General features: G+C 56.5%; 2 protein-coding genes across 5 annotated transcripts; one reads left to right on the top strand and one right to left on the bottom strand.

Moving 5' to 3' along the window:
* Positions 1-521: 521 nt before the first annotated feature.
* On the top strand, positions 522-3,335 carry LENG9 (leukocyte receptor cluster member 9). 3 transcript variants are annotated; one of them, XM_050927948.1, is made up of 2 exons: positions 522-976; positions 2,011-3,335. In XM_050927948.1, the coding sequence occupies exon 2, from the start codon at positions 2,030-2,032 to the stop codon at positions 3,293-3,295; it is 1,266 nt and encodes a 421-aa protein (XP_050783905.1). In that variant the 5' UTR covers positions 522-976; positions 2,011-2,029; the 3' UTR covers positions 3,296-3,335. The 3 variants fall into 3 exon arrangements, with proteins under 3 accessions (XP_050783905.1, XP_050783906.1, XP_050783904.1); XM_050927949.1 differs by lacking the exon at positions 522-976 and adding an exon at positions 1,345-1,383; XM_050927947.1 differs by lacking the exon at positions 522-976 and adding an exon at positions 1,348-1,435.
* Positions 3,336-5,101: 1,766 nt separating this feature from the next.
* On the bottom strand, positions 5,102-23,102 carry LENG8 (leukocyte receptor cluster member 8). Of its 2 annotated transcripts, none has more exons than XM_050927936.1 (15): positions 23,000-23,102; positions 18,887-19,058; positions 17,870-17,977; positions 17,520-17,633; positions 16,493-16,739; positions 15,075-15,213; positions 13,181-13,366; positions 12,616-12,927; positions 11,808-11,942; positions 11,135-11,420; positions 10,320-10,421; positions 9,492-9,560; positions 9,013-9,142; positions 8,357-8,564; positions 5,102-6,895 (listed from the first exon to the last, which is right to left on the bottom strand). In XM_050927936.1, exons 1-15 carry the CDS (start codon positions 23,035-23,037, stop codon positions 6,733-6,735), a joined length of 2,409 nt encoding a protein of 802 aa, XP_050783893.1. In that variant the 5' UTR covers positions 23,038-23,102; the 3' UTR covers positions 5,102-6,732. The 2 variants fall into 2 exon arrangements, with proteins under 2 accessions (XP_050783893.1, XP_050783894.1); XM_050927937.1 differs by having other exon boundaries at positions 15,075-15,210; positions 23,000-23,096.
* Positions 23,103-25,079: the final 1,977 nt, after the last annotated feature.

Raw genomic sequence — 25,079 nt, forward strand, 5'->3', positions numbered from 1 at the left:
GACTCCTGGGTTCTCTCCCCAGCTCTTTCACTGGCTCACCCCGTGCCTGTAGACTATTGGCTCCCCTGCCTTTCTAGATCGAAGGGATCCCCCGTGCTCCACCCTCGCCGGAGCCAGGAGGCATCTGTCCAGCTTGCTTGGCTTGGATCTGTCTTTTTCTCCTGAGACACCCTGCCTAGCCCCACAACCTTGTCCAGCCCCCCACGTCCTCCCCAGCTGGCTGGGTTAGCATCCCTCAATGGGGCCTCGGGCTCCCAGTCGTTCTCTGTGAATTTCCTGGCTCTGGGCGATTTCCACTGTAAACAGATCGGGGGGGCCGGGGCCGGGGTGACATTGTCCAGGAGGCCTGGCCAGCCCTGCCAGGAACATGGAGCAGCTGGGAAACTGATGCAACATCAGCATGGCTGGCTGGCTGGGGGGGCCTCCCATCCGGCCCCAGGGAGGGGACTGGCAGGTTTGGAGGTGGGGAATGAGGCACGGAGCATTTTCTCTGGGGGAGCGGGGAACCAGGACTCCTGGGTTCGCTCCCTGGCTGGTGGTTAGAGCAGGGAGAGGCTGAGCACCAGGACTCCTGGGTTCTCTCCCTAGCTTGGGGAAAGGAGCGTGCTCTGGTGGTTAGAGCAGGGAGAGGCTGGGAGCCAGGACTCCTGGGTTCTCTCCTCGGCTCTGGGAGAGGAGTGGGGTCTGTTGGTTGGAGCAAGGGGGAGTTGGGCACCCGGACTGCTGGGTTCTCTCCTGCCTGCTGGGTGGGGGGTTACAGTTCAGACACTAGGACAGTTCCACCTTATCTCAGTATCTTTCCTGCCTTCCACTGACGCTGTGTCCAGTAGACAGTCGCTAGGCAGGGGAACGTTAGTGTAGTCAAGGAAGTTGGCATAGGTGGGGCTGGTAATGGGGCCTGGCCTGTGTCACGCATGGTGCTCGGCGCTGGCCCTGGGAGCCAGGACAGGCTAGGGGAGGGGAGCAGGGTCTAGTGGTAAGTGCAGGGGCTGGGAGCTAGGACTCCTGGGTTCTGTCCCTGGCTCTTGGAAGGGAGCAGGGTCTAGTGGTAAGCGCGGGGGCAGGGGCTGGGAGCCAGGACTCCTGGGTTCTGTCCCTGGCTCTTGGAAGGGAGTGGGGTCTAGTGGTAAGCGCGGGGGCAGGGGCTGGGAGCCAGGACTCCTGGGTTCTTTCCCTGGCTCTGGGCAAGGCCAATCAGCAAATTGCTCATTCACCATGAACACCCTTTGCCCCCTGCTGGAGGCCTGGGGTTTAGAGCCATATAAAGCCACCGCCTTTCCCATCAGCCCTTGCAGCTCCCTTTACAGTCCCGGGCAAGTGGCCAGGTTGGGAGGGGCTGGAGCCCAGAGCAGAAAAGCCTCCTTCCGGGCCGGCTCAGGGCAGGTAACTGCTGATCAATGCAGCAGGATCGGCCCCGGCAGCCTGCTCCCAGCAGGTCAGGCCCCATCCCCTGTCCCCTGAGCCAGCCAGTCCCTGCCCTGGGGCCGGCTGGGAGCCAGCGCCCCCTAGAGGGGACAGGCCCCTGCCCCATCCCCTGCCCCCCTGAGCCAGCCAGTCCCTGCCCCGGGTGGGAGCTGGCGCCCCCTAGAGGGGACAGGCCCCTGCCCCCCTGAGCCAGCCAATCCCTGCCCTGGGGCCGGATGGGAGCTGGCGCCCCCCCGGAGGAGAAAGGCGCCGGGCCCCATTCTCTGCCCCCCTGAGCCAGCCAATCCCTGCCCTGGGGCCGGATGGGAGCTGGCGCCCCCTAGAGGAGAAAGGCGCCGGGCCCCATTCCCCGCCCCCCGAGCCACCAGTCCCTGCCCTGGGGCCGGCTGGGAGCTGGCACCCCCTAGAGGAGAAAGGCGCCGGGCCCCATTCTCTGCCCCCCTGAGCCAGCCAGTCCCTGCCCTGGGGCTGGGTGGGAGCCGGCGCCCCCTAGAGGGGAAGGTCCCGTGCCCCATTCCGGATTCCACCCCCCCTCAGAAGGGGAAAGGCCCCACTCCCTGTGCTAATTCTCTCTTTGCCTTGCAGACCAGACTCTGGTGACGCAATGGAGGGACGGGGCCCATCCACTGGGAAAGCTTTTGCTGCCCCCCAAGCTGACCCTGCAGGGGGAGCCCCGCACACGGGATCCGATGGGCCGGGGGCGACAGAGCCAGCCCTCACGCTCAGCTCCCCCTGCCGCTTCTTCTTGGAGGGCGGTTGCCGCTTTGGCGCCCGTTGCCGGAACCTCCACCCCGGTGCCCCGCCCGGCACCCCCCAGCCGTCCCCTGAGCCCAGCAGCAAGAAGCCCTCCAGCAAGAAGCCCCCCATGAAGACAGCAGGGGACGTCATCTCCCGCATCCTCTGGGACCATCAGCTGCTGCCCAGTGAGTTCACCGTGGGCCACCTGGACCGCTTCTCCGGCGTGCGGGAAGACGCCTTCACGGCCTTCTGCTGGGAGGACCTGGCCTCGGTCGGGCCGGAGGTACTGGCCATACCCCAGCACAGGATTCAGTACTTCAAATATCGCGGCCGCGTGGTGTGGGACAAAGCCAGCCGGCTGGACGATGTCTTCGGCTCCACCGGTGGTGGCCGGACCATCCTGGAGGTGATGGAGGAAGAGGCCAGGCACCAGCAGGCCGTGGGAATGGGGGACGGCGGAGCCGGGGTGCTGGAGGAGGTTGTAGCTCTAGAGAGTGAAGAGGAGGAGGAAGATGATGAAGCTGAGCCTGGAGATCAGAGCCACCCCCCAGCAGCCTCCCGCCCCACCCATTTTGTGGCCGTGCGCATCACCAGCCCGGAGCTGCGGGGTTCGGTGGCCCGGCTCCAGGCGGCCCTAAGCCAGGCCGACCCTACCTTGGCCGAGTTCTGCGCCCCACTGGCTACCCTCCACCTCACCCTCTGCCTCCTCCGGCTGGACGGCGCTGGTGAGATGCAGGCGGCTGTCACTGCCCTGCGGGAGCTGCAGGCCGAGCACCGGCGCCTCCTGCCACCCGCCCCGCTCCTGCACTTCTGGGGCCTGGACACCTTCCAGCGCCGGGTGCTGTATGCTGCTCCTGCGCCCAGCCCGGAGCTGGCGGGGCTTGCCCATGCCCTGGAGCGGGGATTTGCCTGCAAGGGTCTGACCGTCATCCCGCTCCTGGCCGACGATTGTTTCCATCTCACCGTGGCCAAGATCCCGGTGGGTGGGGAGCCGAAGCTGAGCCTGCCCCCGGAGGCCCCTGGGGAGGAGCTGGGGACCCAGGCCGTGGAATCGCTGTGTCTGTGCCAGGTGGGTGGGGGCAGACGAACCGACGGGTTTTACAGCACCCTCGTGGAGCTGGATCTGTACTGAGACGGCGCCCCACGCCAGTCCCCAAATCCCAGCGCAGATCCTCTCAGCTGGTTTTGGGGGGGGGGGGGCGGGGAGGAGGCTGGGAGTTAGGACACCTGGGTTCTTTCCTCACTGCAGGGAAGGGAATGGGGCTTAGTAATTATGGGGGCGGGCAGGGCTGGGAGTCAGGACTCCTGGGTTCTAGCCACAGCTCTGACAAGGGAGAGGAGTTGAATGGTTAGAGCAGGGATGTAGGAAGCCAGGACTCCTAGGTTCTAGCCGCAGCTCTTGGAGAGGAGCACGGTCGAGTGGTTAGAGCAGGGGCATCTGGGAGACAGGACCCCTGGGTTCTAGCCCCAGGCTCTGCTCCCCAATTCACCTTGCCTTCCATGCATATAATCCCCTTCTCTGGCATCTTCCACCTTTCCTGAACCCGGAGTCATTCACCCAAGCGGCAGCCACCGGGGAGGGCATTCCCAGCTGAGATGCAGGGCCCGGCTCATCGTACAAGCTGCCTAGGGGCTGTTAGTCCTTTGCCAGCTGCCTCTCCCCCTGGCAATCCAGGATGCCAGGCTCCTGCCGAGCAAGCTCAGCTCCCGCAGGCAGAGGGTCCAGGCTGGGTCTGTTCCCCTCACCCCTGGGGGTTTGCCCACGGAGCTGGGTAGAATTTGATGCTCTTGGATCATTTTGCCCCACACTGCAGCTGTTTCTTTTTAAGCAATTTTCTCTACAATCAACAGCAATTTTCATAGCTCCATTATACCCAAGCTGGTAACAGCCCAGGACAACCTGTACCAAGGAACTAACCCTTCTCAAGCAGCTTTCTCTTTGCCTCTCTCAGTTCAAAGTGCTGCAGCTAGAAATGGTCTTTCATCGACATGTGCAGATGGCAAAAACTGGCATCCACCATTGGGTCCCAATAAAAACATCTCACTCCTTCCAGGCTCTTGCTACGGATACGAACAGGCTGATCTGCAGGCTTTGCTGGTGCTACCAGAGGACTAGACTATCTGCTCTCGCTGGAGCGGGAATTAATTCACAGCAGGGGTCGGGACTTGGCTTCTCCAGTTCAGACTCAATGATGAACAACCAAGTGAGAGGTATATAGACACCTAAAGATGCAGAGGCCAGCAGCATTCACTAAACTAGCTTAGCACAATGAGGGTGCGATTAAATTGGAATGTTCTTAAGGTTTTCTCTGAATACTGTGTGGGTGCCTCAGTTTCCCTTATGCATTTCTTAAGTATCTAGGTGGTAGGAAAAGGGGGTGCAATTGTTGCAGAGCCCTAGAGGGCAGATGTGATGGTGTCTGCACAGAGAATGGACGATACCCTGTCTCCTGCTGGCCTGGGCCCCCACCTCTGCAAAGGTGCCAACTGGAGGAGTTGGAGAATCAGAGATCAGGTGACCTCTTGGCTGCAGGAGACACAAAGGCCAGAGGAGGGGCTGGAGGGGTCTGGGCTCCCCCTGGACCTGACTGAGGGGTCCTGTTCTCTGTACCTACAAGCTTTGTTTGGGACTAGGTTCCTGTCATCTAATAAATCTTGTTTTACTGGCCGGCTGAGAGTCCCGGTGAATCACAGGAAATGGGGGGTGCAGGGCCCTGACTCCCCCTCACTCCATGACAGACGGTTAACCAAGTCCGGCACCTAGGCCCACTTGATGGCACATCAGGCATCTGCCTGCATCTTTCAACATCTAAATCCCTTTGGAAATGTGGCCCCGAGCGGTTTGCCCAAGGTCACAGGCACTAGGGGCAAACGCCGGCATCCCAAGTCCCCCATGGGAGCCCCTGATCCAGCCTCAAAAGAGAGACAGCGGCCTGAGGCATTTCTTCCTACGTTTGTCATTTTTATTAATGTTCAATTTCGAGAAAAATACTCCTCAAAAAAGGAAAAAGTTTCTGGAAAGAAAAAAAAGAGCATTTGAAATCCAGCTATTCATGCTGTCGAGTGCACATCAGAAAGTTACATATGTCCAACAAAACGGAAGGAAGGGGGAAGGCTTGGGAGGAGAATGAGACGCTAAAGAGACTATAGGAAGAAAGGGAAAAAAACTGAAAATAAAAAGACGATTAAACTGAGGGCGGGGAAAGGGGAGGGAATGGATCATTACCGAGTTACCTGTAAAGAAACTGAGGAAATAGGGGGAAAATAAATAAAATAAAAATTAACTAAAAACTGAGCATAGACAAAAAAACTCCAGGACATAGAAACGGTGAAACTTAGACGTGATTGGAAGATTTGCTGGCGACCGGTTGAATCCATTAGCGGAGGGATGACCAATTCCCGGCAGCTGCGTGGTCTGCATCACCCCAATTTCACTCTCTGCAGCAGGTTCCCCCAATTCTTTCAATGTCTCTAAGCAACAGTCTCTGAGGCGGGGGGTGGGGGAGCCGATTGGGGCTCGACCTTTCGGCTTTTGTTCTCCACCACTGCTCTTTCGGCTGTTTTCTCTTTTTGCCCAGATGTGCCTTTTGGCTTTCTTTCGAAGGCTGGCCAAAAAGCTCAGAAGCAGGGGTAAGAGAGAAAGAGAAAACTGAGACAATGTTAGTTTCAGATCAAGGTGGAAATATATACAATATCCAAAGGATCTACTCTTAAAAAACAAAAACAAAAAACCAGCCCCCAACAATGTCAACAAAAGAAAACTCACACCCCGACCTGCTAAAGTTTATAATTAAAAAAAGTAGAAAAGATACTTTACAAAATACAATGGATTTATCTCCTTATTTACATCGGGGGGGGGGGGGGGGCGCTGTACAGCGTATCCTGAAGAAATATACACAGAGAAATCACATTTCCAAGAAAGGATCAGCATTGCACAGAGGAAATGGTTTCCTTGGCTTTTAAAGTGCCAGGAGGATCTAGACTCGAGTTCTGGAAAACATTTCCAGCCCGGCCGGCTCTAGACGTTTGCTTCCTGTTGCTAGGGTGGTTTAACTAGGCAGCCCAGCTAAGTTCTGGGTTTCTTTCCTTCCGGAGTTCACTTCCGATTGCTCCGGGCGGGAGGAAAGGAAAGTGTGTTGTGTTTCGTAGCTGATTCCTCCCGACACCCTTTGCACAGATCGCTGGGGGTAGGGGTGGTTCTTCGGCGCAGCACACGCCCCGCCCGTGTTCGAAGACTGAGGCGGTGCGGGCTGGCACGGCCGAAGCAGTCACACTAGGTGAGGACATTTGGCTGCGGAGGACAGGCTGACCCTCCCCACCCCAGCGCCCCTGGAGAACCAACGATCCGCTGGCAAAAGACTAAAGAAAAGCGTTAACATCGCATGGGCCCCTGCCCGACACGCCATGGAGGAGCTGTCCAGCAGCTGGCCGGCCGGCTTACCCTCGTCCGTCTGCGGGGGTGTGTGGGGGCAAGGGGCATTGCCCCGGTGGCTGGCCTGTGGCACACACCGAGCCACCATTACCCTTTGGTTGCGAATAGAGGGGTTTGGGGGGTGGGGGGGGCGTGTGTTAGAAGTTGGCCAGGACTGCTAAGCTCTGCCTGCAGTCAATCTTGGTTGCGTCGGTGCCCGTGTACACCAGGGACAGAGCGGCTAGGAAGAGCTGGCACTCCTCCGCAGCCTCGAAGGCCAGCTCGGACTGAACGTAGGAGACGGGGAGCACCGGGCGGAAACTGAAGGAAACAAAACGAAACAAATAAACAAAACCCACCAAGGAACGGGGGGGAAAAACGCAGCAGGAGGCAGGTTAGGACAAGCACAGACTGAACCACCACCTAACGGATCTCGGCCCCAGGGATGTAGCCAGTACACCCCTCCCCCTCACCATGCCCTGCCTCCCAGGTCTGATCCCAAGGGACTTGCCCCCCACAACATCCTGCCCCGTTAGATCTGACCCCACACCACCATTCCCCCCGGACCTGACCCACAAACAGCCTGCACACACACTCCCCCCCCCCCCCCCCGTATCTGATCCCCCCACCGTTCCCAGACCTGACCCCCAGGCAGCACCCCACAACAGAGATCAGAGCCAAACAGGTAACTGCCTGCCCCAGACCGCTAGCTTCCACCCATCACCGCCATCAGTTCAGTAGCCTGCACCCCCCACAGCAACTATCCGCATCCCAGGTCAGGTGGTGGGTAGCAGATACCTCCTTCCCCTCACACCCCATCTTCAGCCCCATGTCCTTAAGGAGCAATACGAGGTCCCTGGTTTTGAGAACAGGGAAGGCAGCTGCCGTGGGACACGATCTGACTGCTAGAATCTCCCTGTGTGGCCAGAAGACTCTCCTACAGTGGCCTCTTAGGCCACTCCCAACCCTCCCCATTCCTCTGGCCTCACTCTCTAGCCTTGTTCCCCCGCCAGCAAGAATTTGCCTCCTCCACCGCTTTAGGCAGCAGCCTGGCCCCTCTGAATCTCAGCGAGGGCAGCAGAGCCTCCTCCGCTCTGGGAGGGAACCACCAGCACTTTCCGAATCAGAACGGAGAAGGTTTCAGGAATCTGACCTCCAGAAAAGTGCCACCATCCAGCACAACAGGATCCCCCCCATCCCAGTCCTGTCTGGGGGCTACAGCACTAGGACACCTGGATCTGCCACCCTTCGGCAAGGTGCCAGTGTTGATCTCCCACAAATTAAGCCCCCCATGCCTGGAAGATTCGCTGCTGGGCTGCAATCCCCTGCCTCAGCACAAACCAGGATGGTCCCAGCTCCCTGCTTTGAGCCAAGGGCTGCCCAGCATCTGGGCATGGAGCAGAGCCAAGTCCCCGGAGCGGGCCCCACTGCACACTGGCTACGTTCTACTTACCTGCTGGAGGGAGACGGCTGCTCAGGACCAGAGGGGCTGGTTAAGATTATGGACAACCCTCTCACCCCCCCACCACACCCCTGAGCTAGGTCACCCCCCTACCAGTGTGAGATCCTTCCTAACCCCTGCCCTGTCTGGCCAATCGGACACAGCCATACAGACGACCGGAGGAGAAGGAGAGAGGTGACTGGATGCACCCACATCTCTACCCTGATTGAGACAGGAGGCGCCTCCGGAGGCCAGTGCTCAGCCAGCGAGGGGGCACCTCGGCCCAGCCAGCAGGCAGGGGGTGAGGTTAGTGGGCAGGGCGCCCTCCCGGCCTGACATACGTTTTGATCATGGCTTTGAGTGCCGCTTTCCTCTCCCGCTCGGCGAACTTGTCGATGAGGTAGCCGGACATGCAGGGCGCCTGGCGGTAGAGCCCGAAGAAACGGTGGTAGTTGGACAGGGCCCAGGCAGCGCGCAGGGCCAGTGCGTGGGCCACGCAGGGGTCTGCCTTCAGCTCCTTGGTCAGGTAGGCCAGCTCCGTGGTGATGTCTGCAGGGGAGGGGAGGCAGGCGGTTATGGTGGCTGGCCACAGGCCCGTTCCCAGCCCTGGGGTCGCTGCAGAGCAGGTGTGGTCTCCTGGCACCGGCTGGGAGGCTCCCCATCTCCGATGGCCATTTTCATTGGTGTCCCTGGGACTCTATGGCTCGGAATCCCTGGGGAGTCCTCCAAGGCTCACCATAGAGCACCAGACTGAAGCAGGGTGAAGGGAGAGTGGCAGGTATGCAGGCAGCTGCTCTAGGCACAGATCTGCAGCCCAGGGGGGGACCCCACGCGAGGGCTGGGCAGCCCCGCTCTGTGGTCAAGGGCCGAGCTGGGAGAGGGATGACTCCCCTCTAGGGCAGGAGCTCTATGGTTAGGGAACGTGGGGCCAGCTGGCAAGGAGGCTCTGCGTATTCACACTGCGTGACCCTTCCCCTCCCGTTCCCGGCCCGCTCACCGCCCGAGTTCTTGGTGAAGATGTAATAGAGGATGCGGTAGGCGGTGAACTCCCCCACGTTGCCCGGCAGGTTCTCCGCATAGAGAGACTTGAGCTGGGTCTGGCACTGGTTGAATTCCTCATGATCTCCCTGGGGAGAGACAGGAATTCCTGTCAGCGGGGCGCGAGTCACCCAAGGCCCATTATTGAGGGATTGGGGAGAGAACCCAGGAGTCCTGGCTCCCAGCTCCTCCTGCTCTAACCACTAGGCATCGCTCCCCTCCCAAAGTCAGGGATAGAACCGAGGAATCCAATTGGCTGCTCAAACTGACTTGTCCTTTTCTGCCCCCCTTAAACCCAGCCCATTCCACATTGCCCCCAACGCTCAGGTTTTATCTCAGCGGACAGACATCCACCCCACCTGCCCCCCAACAGCTACCCCCCCAACGACGGAGCGAGCAAGCAAGCAGGCGACAACCCAGACGCCCACCTCTCCTCACCTTCTCCAGCGCTATCCGGGCGTGGGTTTCGTACACCTCCACTGTGAACTCCGTGCGGATGCCCTGAACCTGCATGGAGCGGGGGAGAGGGGTTACTCCAGACACAAGCAGGGATCCCCATGAGACGCTGCCACCTTAAGAGCTCTGACTAGCTGTTCCCCCAGGGGTGCCAATAGGGCAGGCCAGCGAGGTGGGCAGCTGCGGGGAACGAGGACACGTTAACCCCGTGGCCCAGGACTCAGCATGGGGGATCCGAGGGCCGGGAGGAAGAGGTTGTACACACTGAATATAGTGATACAGTAACACATGAAGCCCCCTGTCTAGGAAGGGAGAATTCCTCTCCCGACTCAAGACAGGAAGTTGTTTGTAGCTGCCACCGATTTTGAATGAGGTCAAACAGCAAGTGAAGTACAAGTGGAGAGAGAACCCAGGAGTCCTGGCTGCCAGCCCTCTCTGTCTAACCACTGGACCCCACTCCCCTCCCAGAGCTGGGGAGAGAACCCAGGAGTCCTGGCACCCAGCTCCCACCCCTCTAACCACTGGACATCACTCCCCTCCCAGAGCTGGGGAGAGAACCCAGGAGTCCCAAGTCGCACCACGTCTAGCCATTTAGGGCTTGTGTACATGGAGAAGTTAACCAACACGGCTATAGTAGGAGAATGACCCAGTGTGACCCCATGTGGACACCCGAGACTGGAGTCATGACTCTGTGTCCAAAGTGGCTCGTTTCCCCGTGCAGAGGGGCCCTCGGAGGAAGGGCCTCTGCCAAACCCATTTTTGCAGCTCAGCTCTCCATGGACCCCTCCCGGGAGAGTGGCGGCAGCTTACCGTGAGGTCCTGCCGGATGGATTTCATCTGCTCGCAAGCAAAGGCGTAATCCTGCTTCTCCTTCCAGTGCGACTTCACCATGGACAGGGATTTCTTCAGCACCTGGGGACGCAGAGCGCCTGGGTGAGCGGGGGATGCGAAAACGGCGACACCCAGGGGACAGCAGCACCCTCACCAGACAGGACAGTGTTAAGAGTCCCGGCTGTGACGAGGAGCGGCGCCTCAGCTCCCAGCCCCAGTGCTTCACGGGACAGCAGGTCGCGAAGCCAGGCTGGCCTGTGGGCTGGCTGATCGCTGCTTTGGAGGGGTGCGCCTTTGGGGGTGATGACCATAGTGCCAGGGGCTGCCCAGACCCCAACCCGAGATCAGCCCCTCATGCCCAGACCCCAACCCGAGATCAGCCCCTCATGCCCAGACCCCAACCAAGCTCCAGGGCTCACCCTCACCCAGCTTCCATATGTGGAGTGCTGCCTAGGCAGAGTCCCCACACTGGACTACAGCACAGATAAAGCCTGGGAGCGGAAACTGAGGCAGGAAACAGGGAAGTGACTTGCTCCCCCCAAGCATCCTGGACACCAGTCTGGCGCTTGGCCCACTAGCGCCCGACGGCACCAGCAGAGTACTGGGCCTGCCAGCTTTCATGTGGCACAAAGCATTAGCTCCTTGCCTTGCCTGTTCACTGGACACCCTCAGAGCTGCGATCTCAGCTGGGACACATCCTCGCTTCCCAGCATTATGGTCCCCCACCCCCCCACCAATCCCATCTGGGGCCCCGGGGCACTCCAGTAACCTCAGCGGAGGCTGCCCGCACTCACCGAGACAGGCCGAACGGTGGAGGGGTCTGGGGCGCACGTGAGCCGCAGGTAGTGCTTGGTGATCTCCTGACAAGTGCCCATAATCTTCAGCTCATTCCAGTCCAGGCTCTCCGAGCCGGCAGGGTCCAAGCTATTGATAGACAGGATGAGGGGCTCCAGGCGCAGCTTCTTGGAGTGGCCGTGCTGGAAGCGGGCCGCCCGCCGCTGTTTCTTGAACTCCTTCTCGGGGTCCTCGTAGTCCATGGCGTTCCGCCGGCGGTTGCGCTTGGAGGGGCCCTGGTCATGCCTGAAAGGGACGTGGCCGGGAGGCTCGGCTCAGCAGCCAAGTGGAGGGGGCAGCAGATTTTCCCAGGGTCACATGGCAAGGGAGAGGAACTGGGATGGAACCCAGGAGTCCTGGCTCCCACCCCGCAACCACTAGAGCCCACCCCAGTGCCGGGCAGAGAACCCAGGAGTCCTGGCTCCCACTCTGCCCTTGCTCCAACCCACTAGCCCCCATTCCCCACTGAGAACCCAGGAGTCCCGGCTCCCCACCTGCGCTCAAACTCGGCTTCTCTGCACAGCAAAGCCATGGACTGACCTGAAGCTAAGCCAGGCTGGTCCCGAACCCAAAAGCCCCCGACCTAACCACTTCCTGGCTGGTGAGCCCAAGACCGGGACGCAGCAGGGTTACCTTTTACCCCTCTGCATCCTCATGCGGCCCCGGTCCATGTGGCCCCCTCGGCCGCGGTTTTTCGGCGTGCTCCTGCGGCTAGCCAGGCGGCAGTCGGTGCCGGAGAAGGAGCTGTCGGAGTCCGAATGGGAATCGCTGCCCGAAAGATGCAGGGTTAGAGCCCGATGCCAGCCCTGCCCCCTTCCCCCAAAGAGCCTGCCCACAGCAATCCTGGGGCCCCCTCCACCCCTCCCCCAAGAACCAGCCCAGGGCTGTTCCCCAACTGTCCCCGCCACCCCCAAGTCTCCTGCGTGTGTGTGGGGGGGGCGGAGGGGGGGGAAGAGCTCCCCCTGAGGAGAAGATGCACAGGCAGTTCTCCCCACTCTCAGAGCAATGGGCTCAGGCTCTTGGCAGACTCAGGCAGGTGTTGCTATGCCAGTCACACTGCGGTTCCATTTCCCATGTTGTCTCCCCACCCACCAGGGCAGCAGGTTAATTTAGCTTTTCAGTGTCCTGGAGGGGCCCGAGGGGCTGAGCCACGGTGGTGTCAGGGATACCAGCTTGGCTACGCCTCTTGGTCTGATCCAAGGAAAGGCTGGGGTGGGGAATACCAGGCTAGACAGGCCCAGGGGCCTGATATGGGGGAGTGGGGAAAGAGACACCTCAGGAAGGACAGGCCCCGGGGTCTGATCCTGTCTCTGATCACATCACGCCCTCGGGGTCTAGCTAGAGCATCTGAGGGGCTCAGCCCTCATGTATCTCGGTATTGGTGAGACTCCCCGAGGACTGGCTGGGCCCCCACACAGCCCCGGCCCCGCAGACCCCCTACCTGCGCCGGAAGGGGCGGCTGGGCGAGCGAGAGGACGAGCGGGAGCGGGAGCCGGCACTGGAGGACGAGCTGTTCTCCTTCATGAAGACGTTGCGATTCCCGAATTTGGTGGGGAAGCTGTTCCCTCGGGCCCGGCTGGCCCCGCCACCCCCACCGCGCTGGGACTGGGAGCCCACTGCGCCGCCCCCACTGTTGCCCCTCTGCTGCTGCTGCTGCGACAGGCCGGCGGGCATGGGGCCCCGGGGAGTGTGAAGCGAAGACACCTCCCAGCGCTTCTTCTTGGGGCTCTCAGCCATGCTGTCCCTGCCCAGCCTGGAGGGGAGAGCGCACGTTACGAGAGGTGCAGCTGGGGGGCCAGAGCGGGGCGCAGATCATCCCTGTTTTACAACAGTGCCTACTCCTGACAGTATCTGGAGAACACAGGAGTTCTGGCTCCCAGCCTGCCCTGCTCTGACCACTACATCCCATGCTCCTCCAAGAGCTGGGGATAGAACCCAGGAGTCCTGGCTCCCAGCCCTGCTCTGTTCCGCCCCCCGACCCTCACCCCACTGGCACAGTGGCTCACCCCGGCAGCGGCTCCCTGCTCCAGTCGATGGTGTAGGCCGTGCCATCTTGCAGCCTGGCTTGCAGCACCTCTTTCAGCAGCTTCTCCGTCCGGTCCTTGTCCTCCTCCGACTCGCAGGCGGTGAAGCAGCGCTGGACGTACTCCTTCATGTCCTGGGGCCAGTCCTCTGGTTTGCCAGCGGATGAGCTGTGGGGAAAAGGACCAGAACAGAAGCCAGATATCAGAGACCCATGGTGAGCCACTGAAGCAGGATTTGGGATAGGAGATAAACTCCTGCAGTCCAGGGCATAGACCCGCCCTGAGCTGATGGGACTTATAGATCCCAAGATGGAGTAAACATCTGGATCAGGCCAGATGTTTCCAGAAGATATGGGTGTGATATGATGCCCCACATTCTTCACTGAGATACGGTCACGATATGAATATGGCATAACTAAGATGTGTTTTATGCAGCATGGGTCATATGAGGGATCGGAAAAGTTCTGATTTGCTGAACAGGATTATCCAATTTGTATGCATGAATCATGTCTGTATCTGAAGTTAGGAATACCGACTATGTAACAATTACAACTGTGTGTACACCCAGGGAACACCCACCAGACAGTATGCAAACAGCCTGGATGGGCCCTTAGGAAGGGCAATAGGACTTTTAAGATACTAATCTCCTGTCTTCCAGTTTCCTGGGAGGCTGCACTGACATTACAGGGTCAGGTGATCACGTCACCTGGTACTAGGCTCCATCTTGGACTTCTAGTGTTTTTCCATTAAGAGAGGGTGGGTTCTTCTCCACTGCCTCCCCGCCCAAGGAGGGAGACTGCTGAAAACACCTGAAGAAACAAAGGACCTAAGCTGGGGGGAGGGAGGGCAGGGGCTGAGCCCAGGCGAGAAAGGTCTGGCCTGTAAAAGGAATCCCTGGAGATTTAAGCTGCAAGCAGCGCGGTTTACCTTCAAGAAACTCTGCAACCTGCTTGAAACAACATCTACGGTGAGAAATTATTATTTGTAGCCAGGATTCTTTAGTGTATTAAGCTTAGTTTACTGAGCAAATAAAACAAAACACGCCATCTGCTTTGTTCTGTTTGCTCTCTCTTAGAATCACTTACAATTTACCTTTTTCAGTTAATAAACTTTTTTGCTTATTCTGAACCCTGGTTTGTGCAATTCATAACCAGGGAGGGGTTAAAAAGCTGTGCAGATCTTCCTCCACGTTGAGGGTGGGAGCGAATTGCATGAGCTTACGCTGTATAGATCTCGACATAGCACAAGACAATATAATTTTGGGTTTACACTCCACAGGGTCTGTGCACCAGAGTGCTGGGCAATCCCCCGAGCTGTCTTCCCACACACAGCTGATTGCAGACTGTGTGATTCTATAGCTGAGCATGTCCCTACCTGTGTGTGTGTGTGCGCGCGCATGCGAGCAGCAGGACAGGGTGAGGGAGCCCACGCTGGTCGAATGGGTGGGCTCAGTGGGACCCCAGTACGGGGGTCCAACCAGTCACAATGGGAAGTATTAACGCTGTTGGACAAAGCACTGGAAAGCCTCCAACTGGAGTCCCGTGTCCAATTTCGGGCACCCCTGGGTCTTTCCAAAGCCAGGAGGCACCGTTGTGATCATCCAGTCTGATCTCTTTAACACGGGCCGGAGAACTCCCTGGAAATAATTCAAGGAAGAGGAAACCAAGCCAGACGGGAAGAGAAGGGTGCTAGGACAATCGGGGGCAGAGACATGATCTTATGAGAATATTTTGCCCACAGGGAGTTTAGGGGCACAGCTGGGACTCTAACTCAGCTGTCGCTCCCAGCCCTGCATCACTTCCCCCTTTGTAGACCATCCCACCTCCCTTAGGGGTAGAGTGGGACTGATGGAGCGGCAGGGGAGTGAGACACGTACCCTTGGTTGTGATGTTTCTCTGAGTTCTGCTGCGACCCGAAGTTGCCGTGCTGGTCCGAGGCCCCAAAGTTCTGGTTTGTTAGCACGAAGGGGCGTTTCTGGATATTGAATTTCAGTCCGCCGGCTCCAGGGGCTTCTGCTGAGACAAGAGAGAAGTTTACCGGATGGCTCAAAGCAGGAAGTGAATTCTGAGTTTATTAAATCCTTGGATTTGAGGGACTCACTTGAGATCAAGCACCCAAATTAGATACACGGGACCCCAACATCTGTCGGACTTGATTTAAGCCAATCCACCGTCTCTCTAATTTTACTTGGACACAAGCTCCTTCACTTCCTGTCCTGAACTGCTGTCGCCTTGCTGTGCTGATGCTAAAACCCTTGTATAAACAGCCCTATGTCCCATCCCAGAGGTGGCTTCACCTCCGCATCAGGCGAGGGACCCCTGTCCTGTGCCCCACTACCGAGGTGGCTGCATCTCAACACCAGGACAAGCATCTCTGTATAGTCAGTCCCATGCCCCACCCCAGAAGTGGCTGCATCCAAACACAGGGCAAGCAATGCTGAGTTCTCACAGGAGGGGAGGGGAGGGGAGTGCTTCTGGAGAGAAGGCAGAAGGTTAACACACTTGATGCCCCTTAAAGGAAAGTCTCCATTGCAGAGCACGCTCCCACGAGGTGGGAAGGGGGATTAGTTGTTTTGACAGACTGGGAATGAGCACAAAGCGCTGATAAGCTCTGAAGAGCTGTGTACGCAGCTCTGTGTTTATTACGTCTCTGTTTATGATCCCACAAGCTCATTTACGAGTCGAGAGATGCTCTTCCTCTTCCCCTGGGCTCTGAAAGTTACACTGGGCACCAACTCTCACGTCCACCACCAGTGGACAGGATAGGTCAGTGACAGGAACCTCATCAACAGCTGGGATGCTGCGTGAGCCAAAATATAGTCCCGCTCCCAATGCCAGAGCGGGGCTGGCTCTGTGCTGCCAATGGGGTGAGTGACTGACCTGTGAGACCCACTCCAGCTCATCCAGCCACTCAGCTGAGGAGAGCCCAGGAGACCCAACCACCAGTCTCCCCAATCCTGCTTTAACCCCTAAGAACTGCCCAGAGCTGGGAACAGAACCCAGAAGTCTTAGCTCCCCATCCTAACCACTAGAACACGCTCCCCCAGAATGGCTGGGTTCTGTTCCTGCCTCCCTTCCCCCTCCCCCTTGCTCTAACCCACCAGACCCAGGGAAAGAACCCAGGAATACTGGCTCCCAGCCTCCCCTGCTCTAATCCCCTAGTATTCCACTCCCCTCCCAGAGCTAGGGACAGAGCCCAGGAGTCCTGGCTCCCAGACACCCTGCTCTATTCTTTTGACCCCTCCCCCAGCCTGGTACCCAGGAGCAGCCATTGGCACCCAGGGCCAGGACTCACGTTTCATGCGGTTCCACAGCTGCTGCCCCTTCTTGGGCTTGGGTCCCTCTGAGTAGGCGTGCTGGCTATAGGAGGCGCCGGAGTTCTGCTGCAGGTGCTGGCCCCCAGACGAGCCGCCCTGCTGCTGGCCCATGGCGCCCCCGGGGTGGTTGCCATGCTGTGGGGGAGGCTGCGGGGGGTTGGAGGTGGCCATCTGCTGCTGTTGGCTAGGGTAAGCCATGGCTTCCTCCATGCCAGGGACCGGGGGCTGGAGGGGAGAGAGAGAGACTCTCAGGGCACAGGTGTCAAGGCCCGGTGAGAAGCAGATTATGGGTAGAGGTGTAGACAACTGGCCCATCCCCCCTCCCAGATACACCAGTGTAGCCCCATGGCCTTCACGGGGCACCGGGGGGGGGGGGGGACTGGGCGAACAGCCATTTTCAGCTCGTTGTCTTAAGAACTGGAGAGCGGCCAAGGTTTATAGAGGCTTAAGAGGAAAGGTCTGTACTTCAGTTTCTTGCCTGTTGTCATACAACCAGCAGGTGGCAGCCCTGACACCCAGTCCCTGTGCTCTTCCTTACCCCACTCCCAGAGCTGGGGAGAGAACCCAGGAGTCCTGGCTAACAGCCCCCTCTCCCCCAAACCACTGGACCCCACTCTCCTCCCAGAGCGGGGAAGAGAATCCAAGAGTCCTGGCTCCCAGCCCCTGCCCCGCTCTAACCACTAGACCCCACTCTCCTACCAGAGCTGGGGAGAGAACCAAGGAGTCCTGGCTCCCAGCCCCCATCTCTAACTAGACAACACTCCCACCAAGAGTTTCAAACAGAATCCAGTCACTTCTCATTCCCAGTCCCTCCTGTTCCAACTCCCAGGGAACATGGCACCTCTGAGCCAAGGATTGAACCCAGGTGCTCCATGTTCTAACCACTAGGCCACAATCCTGACATGAATCCTGGCCCCGGGCGGGAGGAAAGAACCTAGCGCTCTCCAAAAGGCCGGGCAGCATGACCTCTGAGCACTCTGCAAGGGCTGGGACATTGGGACCTACCTGGTTCACGTTCCCTTGGTGCTGGCCTGGACCTTGTGGCTGCTGGGCTGCCGAAGAGGAATACGACCCCGTGACCCCGTATTGGTTGGCGAAGCTGTAGCCTGGGTAGACGTTCTGCAGAGAAGAGCCCAGCCCCACAGTCTCAGGACACAGCACTTAGCCAGCATTTGTAAAACACTTGCCAACTCCCCCCCTCCCCACACACATGCCCAGCCCCCCGCAAAAGACATTAAAGCCTCCCTGCACGTCCCAACGTCAGCTCCCACCGCCTCTCATGAGCTCATGCGCTGGGGCTACAACCCAGGGCTCCTAAGAGATCACAGACACACAGCAGGGGATAAACTGCTCACCATTGGGTAACAGTAATTATAGGGGTATCCGAAGCTGTACGGCTGGTACCACTGGTAATATTGCTGCTGCTGCTGCATAGCGTTTGGGTCTCCTTGCTGGGAGGCATACTGCAGAGAAACATACGAGATCATCAGGAAAGGCTGTTTGTTATAGAAGTGGATGGGTAGGGTTCTGTGGCCTGCTTTGTCCAGGGGGTCGGACTAGATGATCACATTGGTCCCTTCTGACCCTAGAATCTATGAATCTATAAGGCAATGTCTAGGGAGTGCAGACTGGACCCCACTAGCCTCGTGAAGTGGCCGTGGTTAGTCCTCTGTCGGCTATCCCAGGGTGCACTGCACCGGGTACCAGACCTCTGGATATGAGCTGCTGCTGTGGCAGCAGGGGATGGCAACCCAGATTTTTCCCAGCATGCACCGATACCCAATAAGATAGTGTTGTGTGTGCGCACACACAACACTGTCGACAGAAGACTCCGTTTAAACCCAGCGTGTGGACACAACCCAACCAGGTCAGACAACAGACTGGAAGCTCACTGGGGGCTTTTTGTTCTGGAGTTGTACAGGAGCTCACATGACGGGACCCCAATTCATGGCTGTGGCTCCCGAGGGCGGCAGCCATGCAGATAAAGAGTGAATGTGTCCAATCAGCAAGGTATAACGTAGTCATCTCAAGTGGTCTGAGGTGATTTGTGGTAACAGACGGGGGCCCCGCAGCGCTTGGAGACAGTCCCTGCTCTAGAGAGTTTAATGATCTAAATGGACAAGACAGGCAGAGGAAGGGGACTGGAGGGTGATTTCCCCAGGTTCACCCAGCAAAGCCAGGTCTCCCAAGTTCCAGTCCCGTGCTCTATTGACCAGGTTACGCTGTCAGCTCGAGTCACATAACAAACTAAGTGAAACAGCAGGGAAATGAATCCTTTGATCCTTCTCTTGGGAGCTGGGGTGGGGCAAAATCTCCCGGCACGCTGGCTCCCAGGAGACCAGAATCCCATGAAAAAGCAGGGGGCCTGTTACCTGTGTGTTAGCCGGTCCGTTGCTGGAGCCCTTGCTGGTCCCAGAGGCGGCGTTGGCTTTGCTGATACTAGCCAGCGCCTGCCTGGCTTTCTCCCACTCAGGGTTCTCGTGCGCCTGCCCCTCCATGGTGTTTTCCCGGGCCGCGCTGTTCCCTAGATTGTACTGGGGAGCCCTGGACGTGTCAAGAGAAAGTCAACAGTTACGCTTGGAGCCTGGGAATCCCTCTGCCCTGGCTGCACAGGTACGGGTCAGCCCCATGCAGTGGAGGGTAAAGCAAGCTGCAGTTTTAGCTAAGAGTAGAAGGGAGGCAGGAGTGCCACCAAGAGGACAAATACAGCGATTCTCTTGGCAGTCACTCTACTGCACACACCTCATAACTCTGCTGCTGTGCCCTCCGCCTCCACTCTAGGGTCTCCTGCTCACACATGGTAACTAATGAGGACACACTATGATGCTTATCTGCCCCTGCTTCCCGCTGTAGTATCTAAGCACTCTGCAATCTTAATGTATTAATCCCCACAGCAGCTGCACGAGGATGGGCAGGGCTATCACCCCCATGCTACAGAGGGGAAACTGAGGCAGAGAGGCTAGCAGGGAAAGAAACCCGAATCATTAGGTCCATCCTGCTCTGGGAGTCGTGTCTCCATAACCCCCCACAGCCAAACATGATTTGACCACTAGGAATTGGACTGATACACTTCATTTCACACAGATCACCAAACAGCTAGAGGGGAGCAGCCTTCACTCATGGGATCCGGAGTCAAACTTAGATGTGTCTAGCTCTGTCCCTTACTGCCAGTACCCTCCTCCATCCGAGAACCTGGCCTGCCGTGAAAGAGGCGAATACGCTCAGATAGCCACACCAGACTCAATGGGACTATTGCACTAGATGCCCGGGAGCGACTTTATGATGACACAAACAAATTTTCGTCTTCACAGGTAAGTCAGAGGGCAACATTACAGGGTGTTATACCTCTGCCCTTCCCACCTGCATTTTGCTCATTAATCCACCTGCTGCCACAACTACTTCTATGCATCAAACCTCTGAGTGACTTCAAAGAGTTGTCAATTTAATCTTTTAAAACAATAAAAAAGGAAATCATGCTTCCCACTTCAAAATGACACGGCTTATTTTCAATTGTCCAATATCTGGCAAGCCCCAGGGCTTAGAAAACACCCAGCTAAACCATGAAGAAAACTATACAGTCATCTTGCTTGGCCAGGGAGGGGATATTTTAGGAAGCTGAGAAGAATGCCCCTAAACTGGTCAGATTTCATACCAATGTTGTATCTCCTTTTGCTTATAATGAAGGCGCTAAGAGGTTTTATGGTAGACATTCATGTCTTGTCTACCCAGTTCTTTCCTGGAAGACTCCATGGTTGACTGGATAAAAATCAAAGATTATTTTTACAAAATCAGATTTTGATTATTTAAATTTTAATAAGATTTACTTTTTTTAAAATAAACCTGTTTAAAAGGAAATCTGAATTTAATACGGGCTATGTTAGGCCTAAAGTAATTAAAAAATAAAACTGCTGAATCCATGAGCTTCTACCAAAAACCTTTGAGTTTTAAAGGCTGCTTTTCTATACAAAGAAAGAATCTGTGGAAAAACATCTAACTTTTGACAGCAAACTTTATATATGGCACCCCAGTAATAACTAAGCAATATCTCATTCACCTTTTTCCAACATATTAAAAATGTACAATTAACAATCTGACACTATAAAGCTATATAATTGTTTAAATAAGTGTCTATAGATATACTGTACACCCAAAGACAGCAAAACGATGTACCACATTGACTGTAAAGGAGCTACATTTTAATGGTTCTATCAACCAATGAGAATGCACCTTTCATCAGAAACTAACTGAAGAACAAATGGAAAAGTTGATTTAAATGGATGGTTTAAATGCAGGCTTTCCACCTGGTGATTCAAATCATGACTGATATCTATCCATCCGGCTGGAGAACTGGCAGGACTATGACATCACAGGTACCAAGGTGACATGAGGAAAGTTAAGGTTTTGCAGGATTCTAAGCCAAGGGCTGGGGAAGATTGTCAGACTCTTTTTCCAACACTGATTTAACTCAAACCTGATTGTTAGGAGAAAAAAAACTCTCTGAATCTTTATCCAACGCCCCATCCTCTTGGCTTCATAAAAAGGGTTTTGACCCACATCATGATGCAGCACAAGACCCAGTGGCTAGATGTTAAAGCCAAACAAATTAGAAATGAGTCACAAACATGTAACCGTAAGGGTCAGTGGCCAATGGAAAAATTTCCACAGGTTGTGCTGAATTGAATTCTCCATCTCTTGATGGTATCAAATCAAGCCTGGATGCCTTTCTGGAAGATGCTTGTTTAGTTAAATGCAAGTTATTGGGGTCAGTACAATGGGAATTATGAGAAATGCTATGGCCTGTTAAACAGGAGGTCAGGCTAGATGATTTAATGTTCCTCCCGACCTTAAAATTTTGCTAAGCTATGGCTCGCTTGCCTACCACATAAACCTCCCCCTCAAACATAGGTAAATCCCAACAAACAGTTAACAGTAAGAGATTTCTTTATACATCACAAAATAAGAAAAAAAGAAACACCCTCAGTTTTCCTCCTACCCCCCGACAACTTTTAAAACCCACAACACCCTGGTATGCAGCAAAATGGGTCACACCTAGTTTTGAGGCCTTTAAAAAGGAACTGAAAATGTGTGTCATTTCCACTCCAGGAAGGTCCCATCCTGCAATGAGCTCAGCGTGGGCCCTTCCAATGAAGTGGACAGGGGACTCATTCGGCCAAGTGGTTTTGCCTGCGGAGAATTCATTGCAGGACTGGAGCTCAGAACTTTACAGCACTGAACCCAGCCATGCAAATCACGAATGTTACAGTTAATACCAACATCTGCCAAACAACATTAGCCTATTTGACTAACACGAATTTGACAGGTTCTCATGCTAAGGCAATCTGCTTTGGGCTATATTTCTAAGCCTTTCACTTAATGTTTTGACAGAGAAACCACCCCCTAAAATAATGTGAAATCCACAGACCTCTTAAAAGGTTTTACTGCGGCTCTTTAGTGATCAGCTCTTTAATTTGCTTCTGGCTTCCTTGGCCACTCGGATTGGCTCTTTCAGATTTGTGCTCAGAATTTTTATCCTCACACCCTCAGTACTAACAAACATTTCAACTTACTGAAGCATTTAAAGGGGTTCACCTATCTGCTCTAGTCATACTCGACATAACAAAGATGCAGAAGACTTGTTCAGACACACAAGCCAGACCACTTTGATACTGGTATAATTAAAGCCGGTGCATTAATCTTCCCTGGTGTGGATGCAGTTATCGAGGTGTTTATAGTGGTATAGCTCATTCCCACATGAGGGAAATCAACTTTACTGGTATACCTTTATACTGGTGTAGCTGCATCCACACAGGCATAACTATTTCAGCAATATCAATTGTATCCCTAACTGAAACAGCTATACTGTACCAGCAAAAAAAAACCCAAACGAACTGTGGCTTAACTCACCAGTGCTCTCCCCAACATTTCTTCCCCCCATTTTCAAAAGCCTTGAGAAAAGATGGGCTTTTCTATCGTGCAACAGAAAAAGAGCCTCAACAAGGTCAGAGTCCCATACAGCACATGCCAACTCTTGCCTTAAAAGAGTCAACATGCTCTTCCAAGTCATTTTAAAATTATAGCCACACAAGATGAGGATGATCCTGTGCACAGTTACTAGCTCTTGCTTCAGAAGGAGCACAGTCAGCCGCTGTGTCCGGCTCGCTACAATGCACAGAGAACAAGGACCCATTCCAGTCCCTTCTGAGTCACTACCTTATGCTCTGAAATAAAAGATTCCTTTGTAGCTATTTGGTGACAAGACAATCCAGCCCGGCTAAGTGACTAGGGCATGTGGCAGCCTGGGAGAATAAGCGGCGCTTAGTTTGCTCTGGCCCATAAATCCAGGCTGCTGTCAAATGAAGACAGTCAGGGTTAGAGACATTTCACTGCTTCCTCTGCTCCCCTTCCCCACAAAAACCTCAATGCAGCAGCATAGTACAGAGCAACCTCTGCTGTTCCCACCCAAGCACCCGACGTGCAGTGATCACCATTCAGAGGCGCGCTGGTCGCCTATGTTGGTCGCCATCGTTCAGTCGCTGGAGGGGGGGGGGGAGTATAGATGTGGCTCCCCGGCCCGGCTCCGTGGGCAGCGCAGACAGTCACAGCAGCCTCACGTCTGCGCCTCCTTGGGCAGGAATCTCTGTACGGGCAGCAGGGGGGCCCGCTCGGGGGCCGGAACTCGGGGCGCCCAGCCCCACTGTCCAGGGCAGCAAACCGGGGCCCTTCAGGGCGAGAGGCCGGAAAGCTCCCGCTTCAGGCACCTTCCCAGGCTCCCCCCAGGCCTACACCCTCTCTCTGCCCAACCCCCCCTCACCCCCGCCTTGCGCTCAGCCCCTGGCCACGGGGCCCGACCAGGCCTCCAGCCCGATTCCCCTACACCCCGCCCTGCCCCCCACCTCAGAGCCCCCCCGATCCCTGCCTGCCCCCGCGGCCCCTCGCTAGGGCGTCAGGCCCCCCTGCGCCTCTAGGCCTCAGGCCCCGCCGGCTCCCCGCGGCCCCCCCGCTAGGCCGCGGGCTCCGCTCCAGGCCCGGCCGGGGCGCGCGCTGCGCTGCGCTGTGGGGGCGGGGCGGGGGGTGTCTCGCGCGCCGCGCTGGCTCCGTCCCGCGCTCTCAAGATGGCGGCGGCCTCCCTGGTTCGTTCTTTTTTTTTTTTTTTTTTTTTCCTCCTCCTTCCGGGGCGCCTCCCGCGGCACGTAACGTGACGCACGCGGACCAGAGAGAACGAAGCTCGACGGCGGCGGGATGACGTCACGACGCAGGGCCCTCCGCCCTTGTCTTTCCTCTCCGTCCGACCAATCGGGAGAGAGGAGCTCGGGTTGGAATGGCGAAAGGGGATGGGAGGCGGGCGCATCGGGAACAGCCAATGAGGACAGAGAAGGTGGGTCCCCGGGGAGGGGTGGTGGCTTAGGAGGGACATATCCCTTCAAATGCGGAAGCAATCGAATGCGGGAGGGGCTCCGACCTAGGAGATGCCTGGGTTCTCTCCCTGGCTCTAGGAGGGGAGTAGGGGGTGGTGGTTAGAGCGGGGGCTGGGAGCCAGAACTCCTGGGTTCTCCCCCCTGCGCTAGAAGGGGAGTGGGGTCTAGTGGTTAGAGTAGAGGGGCTGGGAGCCAGGACTCTTGGGTTCTCCCCCCAGCGCTAGAAGGGGAGTGAGGTCTAGTGGTTAGAGTAGGGGGGCTGGGAGCCAGGACTCCTGGGTTCTCCCCCCAGCGCTAGAAGGGGAGTAGGATCTAGTGGTTATAGTAGGGGGGCTGGGAGCCAGGACTCCTGGGTTCTTTCCCCAGCTCTGCAACAATCACCAAGTCCACTATACAATAAGCAGATGCTGGTTTGGTTCTTTTTAATTGCTCATCATGTGGTAAAGGTGGCGGGTTTGGGGGGGTTCTTCCACGTTTTGTTTTTTGGTTGTCATCCTCGCTCACTCTCTGCCGTGCGCATGCAGAGGGTTCTGGGGGAGCTTAAAAGGCTTTAAAAAACCTCCCTTGGTTGGCCCCTGAGGCAGGGAGGCAGAATTGTGTTTATAAACAGAGGGATTAAGATAAGAAAGGGCTGTTCTGATGTTTCCTAAAGTTAAATGATCTGTTCCAAGCTTGGTGAACTGCAAAAACTGAGTCACCCAAATGATAGAACAGGGGTCGGCCCGTCAGAGTAACCCGCTGGCTGGCCAAGAGACATTTTTGTTCACGCTGCAGGCACGGCCCCCCACAGCTGCTAGTGGCTGCGGTTCGCTGTTCCCGGCCAATGGGAGCTGCGGGAAGCCGCGGCCAGCACGACCCCGCGGCCTGCTCCCCCTCATGCAGTTCCCATTGGCCGGGAACAGCGAACCGCAGCCACTGGGAGCTGCGGGGAGGCCATGCCTGCGGACGGTCAACGTAAACAAAATGTCTCGCTGCCAGCCAACAGATTGCCCTGACCGGCCATGTGCTGAAGGTTGCCGATCCCTGTGATAGAAAGTAATTGTAGATTTTTCTACAATTGTTTCAATTGTTAGACAAAGGAAATGCAGTAGATCTCATCTACCTGGGTGTCAGTGAGGCATTTGGCACAGTTCCACATGAGAAATGATTA

The sequence above is a fragment of the Gopherus flavomarginatus genome, chromosome 18 (assembly GCF_025201925.1).
Source record: "Gopherus flavomarginatus isolate rGopFla2 chromosome 18, rGopFla2.mat.asm, whole genome shotgun sequence".
Taxonomy (NCBI): Eukaryota; Metazoa; Chordata; order Testudines; family Testudinidae; genus Gopherus; species Gopherus flavomarginatus.

Excerpts from the sequence above, each read along its gene's own strand:
- LENG9 (XM_050927947.1), top strand. The coding sequence starts at position 1,398 with ATGCAGCAGGATCGGCCCCGGCAGCCTGCTCCCAGCAG. Across the intron at positions 1,436-2,010 it reads CGGCAGCCTGCTCCCAGCAG|ACCAGACTCTGGTGACGCAA; the intron begins GTCAGGCCCCAT and ends TTTGCCTTGCAG.
- LENG8 (XM_050927936.1), bottom strand. The coding sequence starts at position 23,037 with ATGGCGACCAACATAGGCGACCAGCGCGCCTCTGAATG. Across the intron at positions 17,634-17,869 it reads ATAATTACTGTTACCCAATG|AACGTCTACCCAGGCTACAG; the intron begins GTGAGCAGTTTA and ends TCTTCTCTGCAG. Across the intron at positions 9,561-10,319 it reads CCATCCGGCAGGACCTCACG|GTTCAGGGCATCCGCACGGA; the intron begins GTAAGCTGCCGC and ends CGCTCCATGCAG.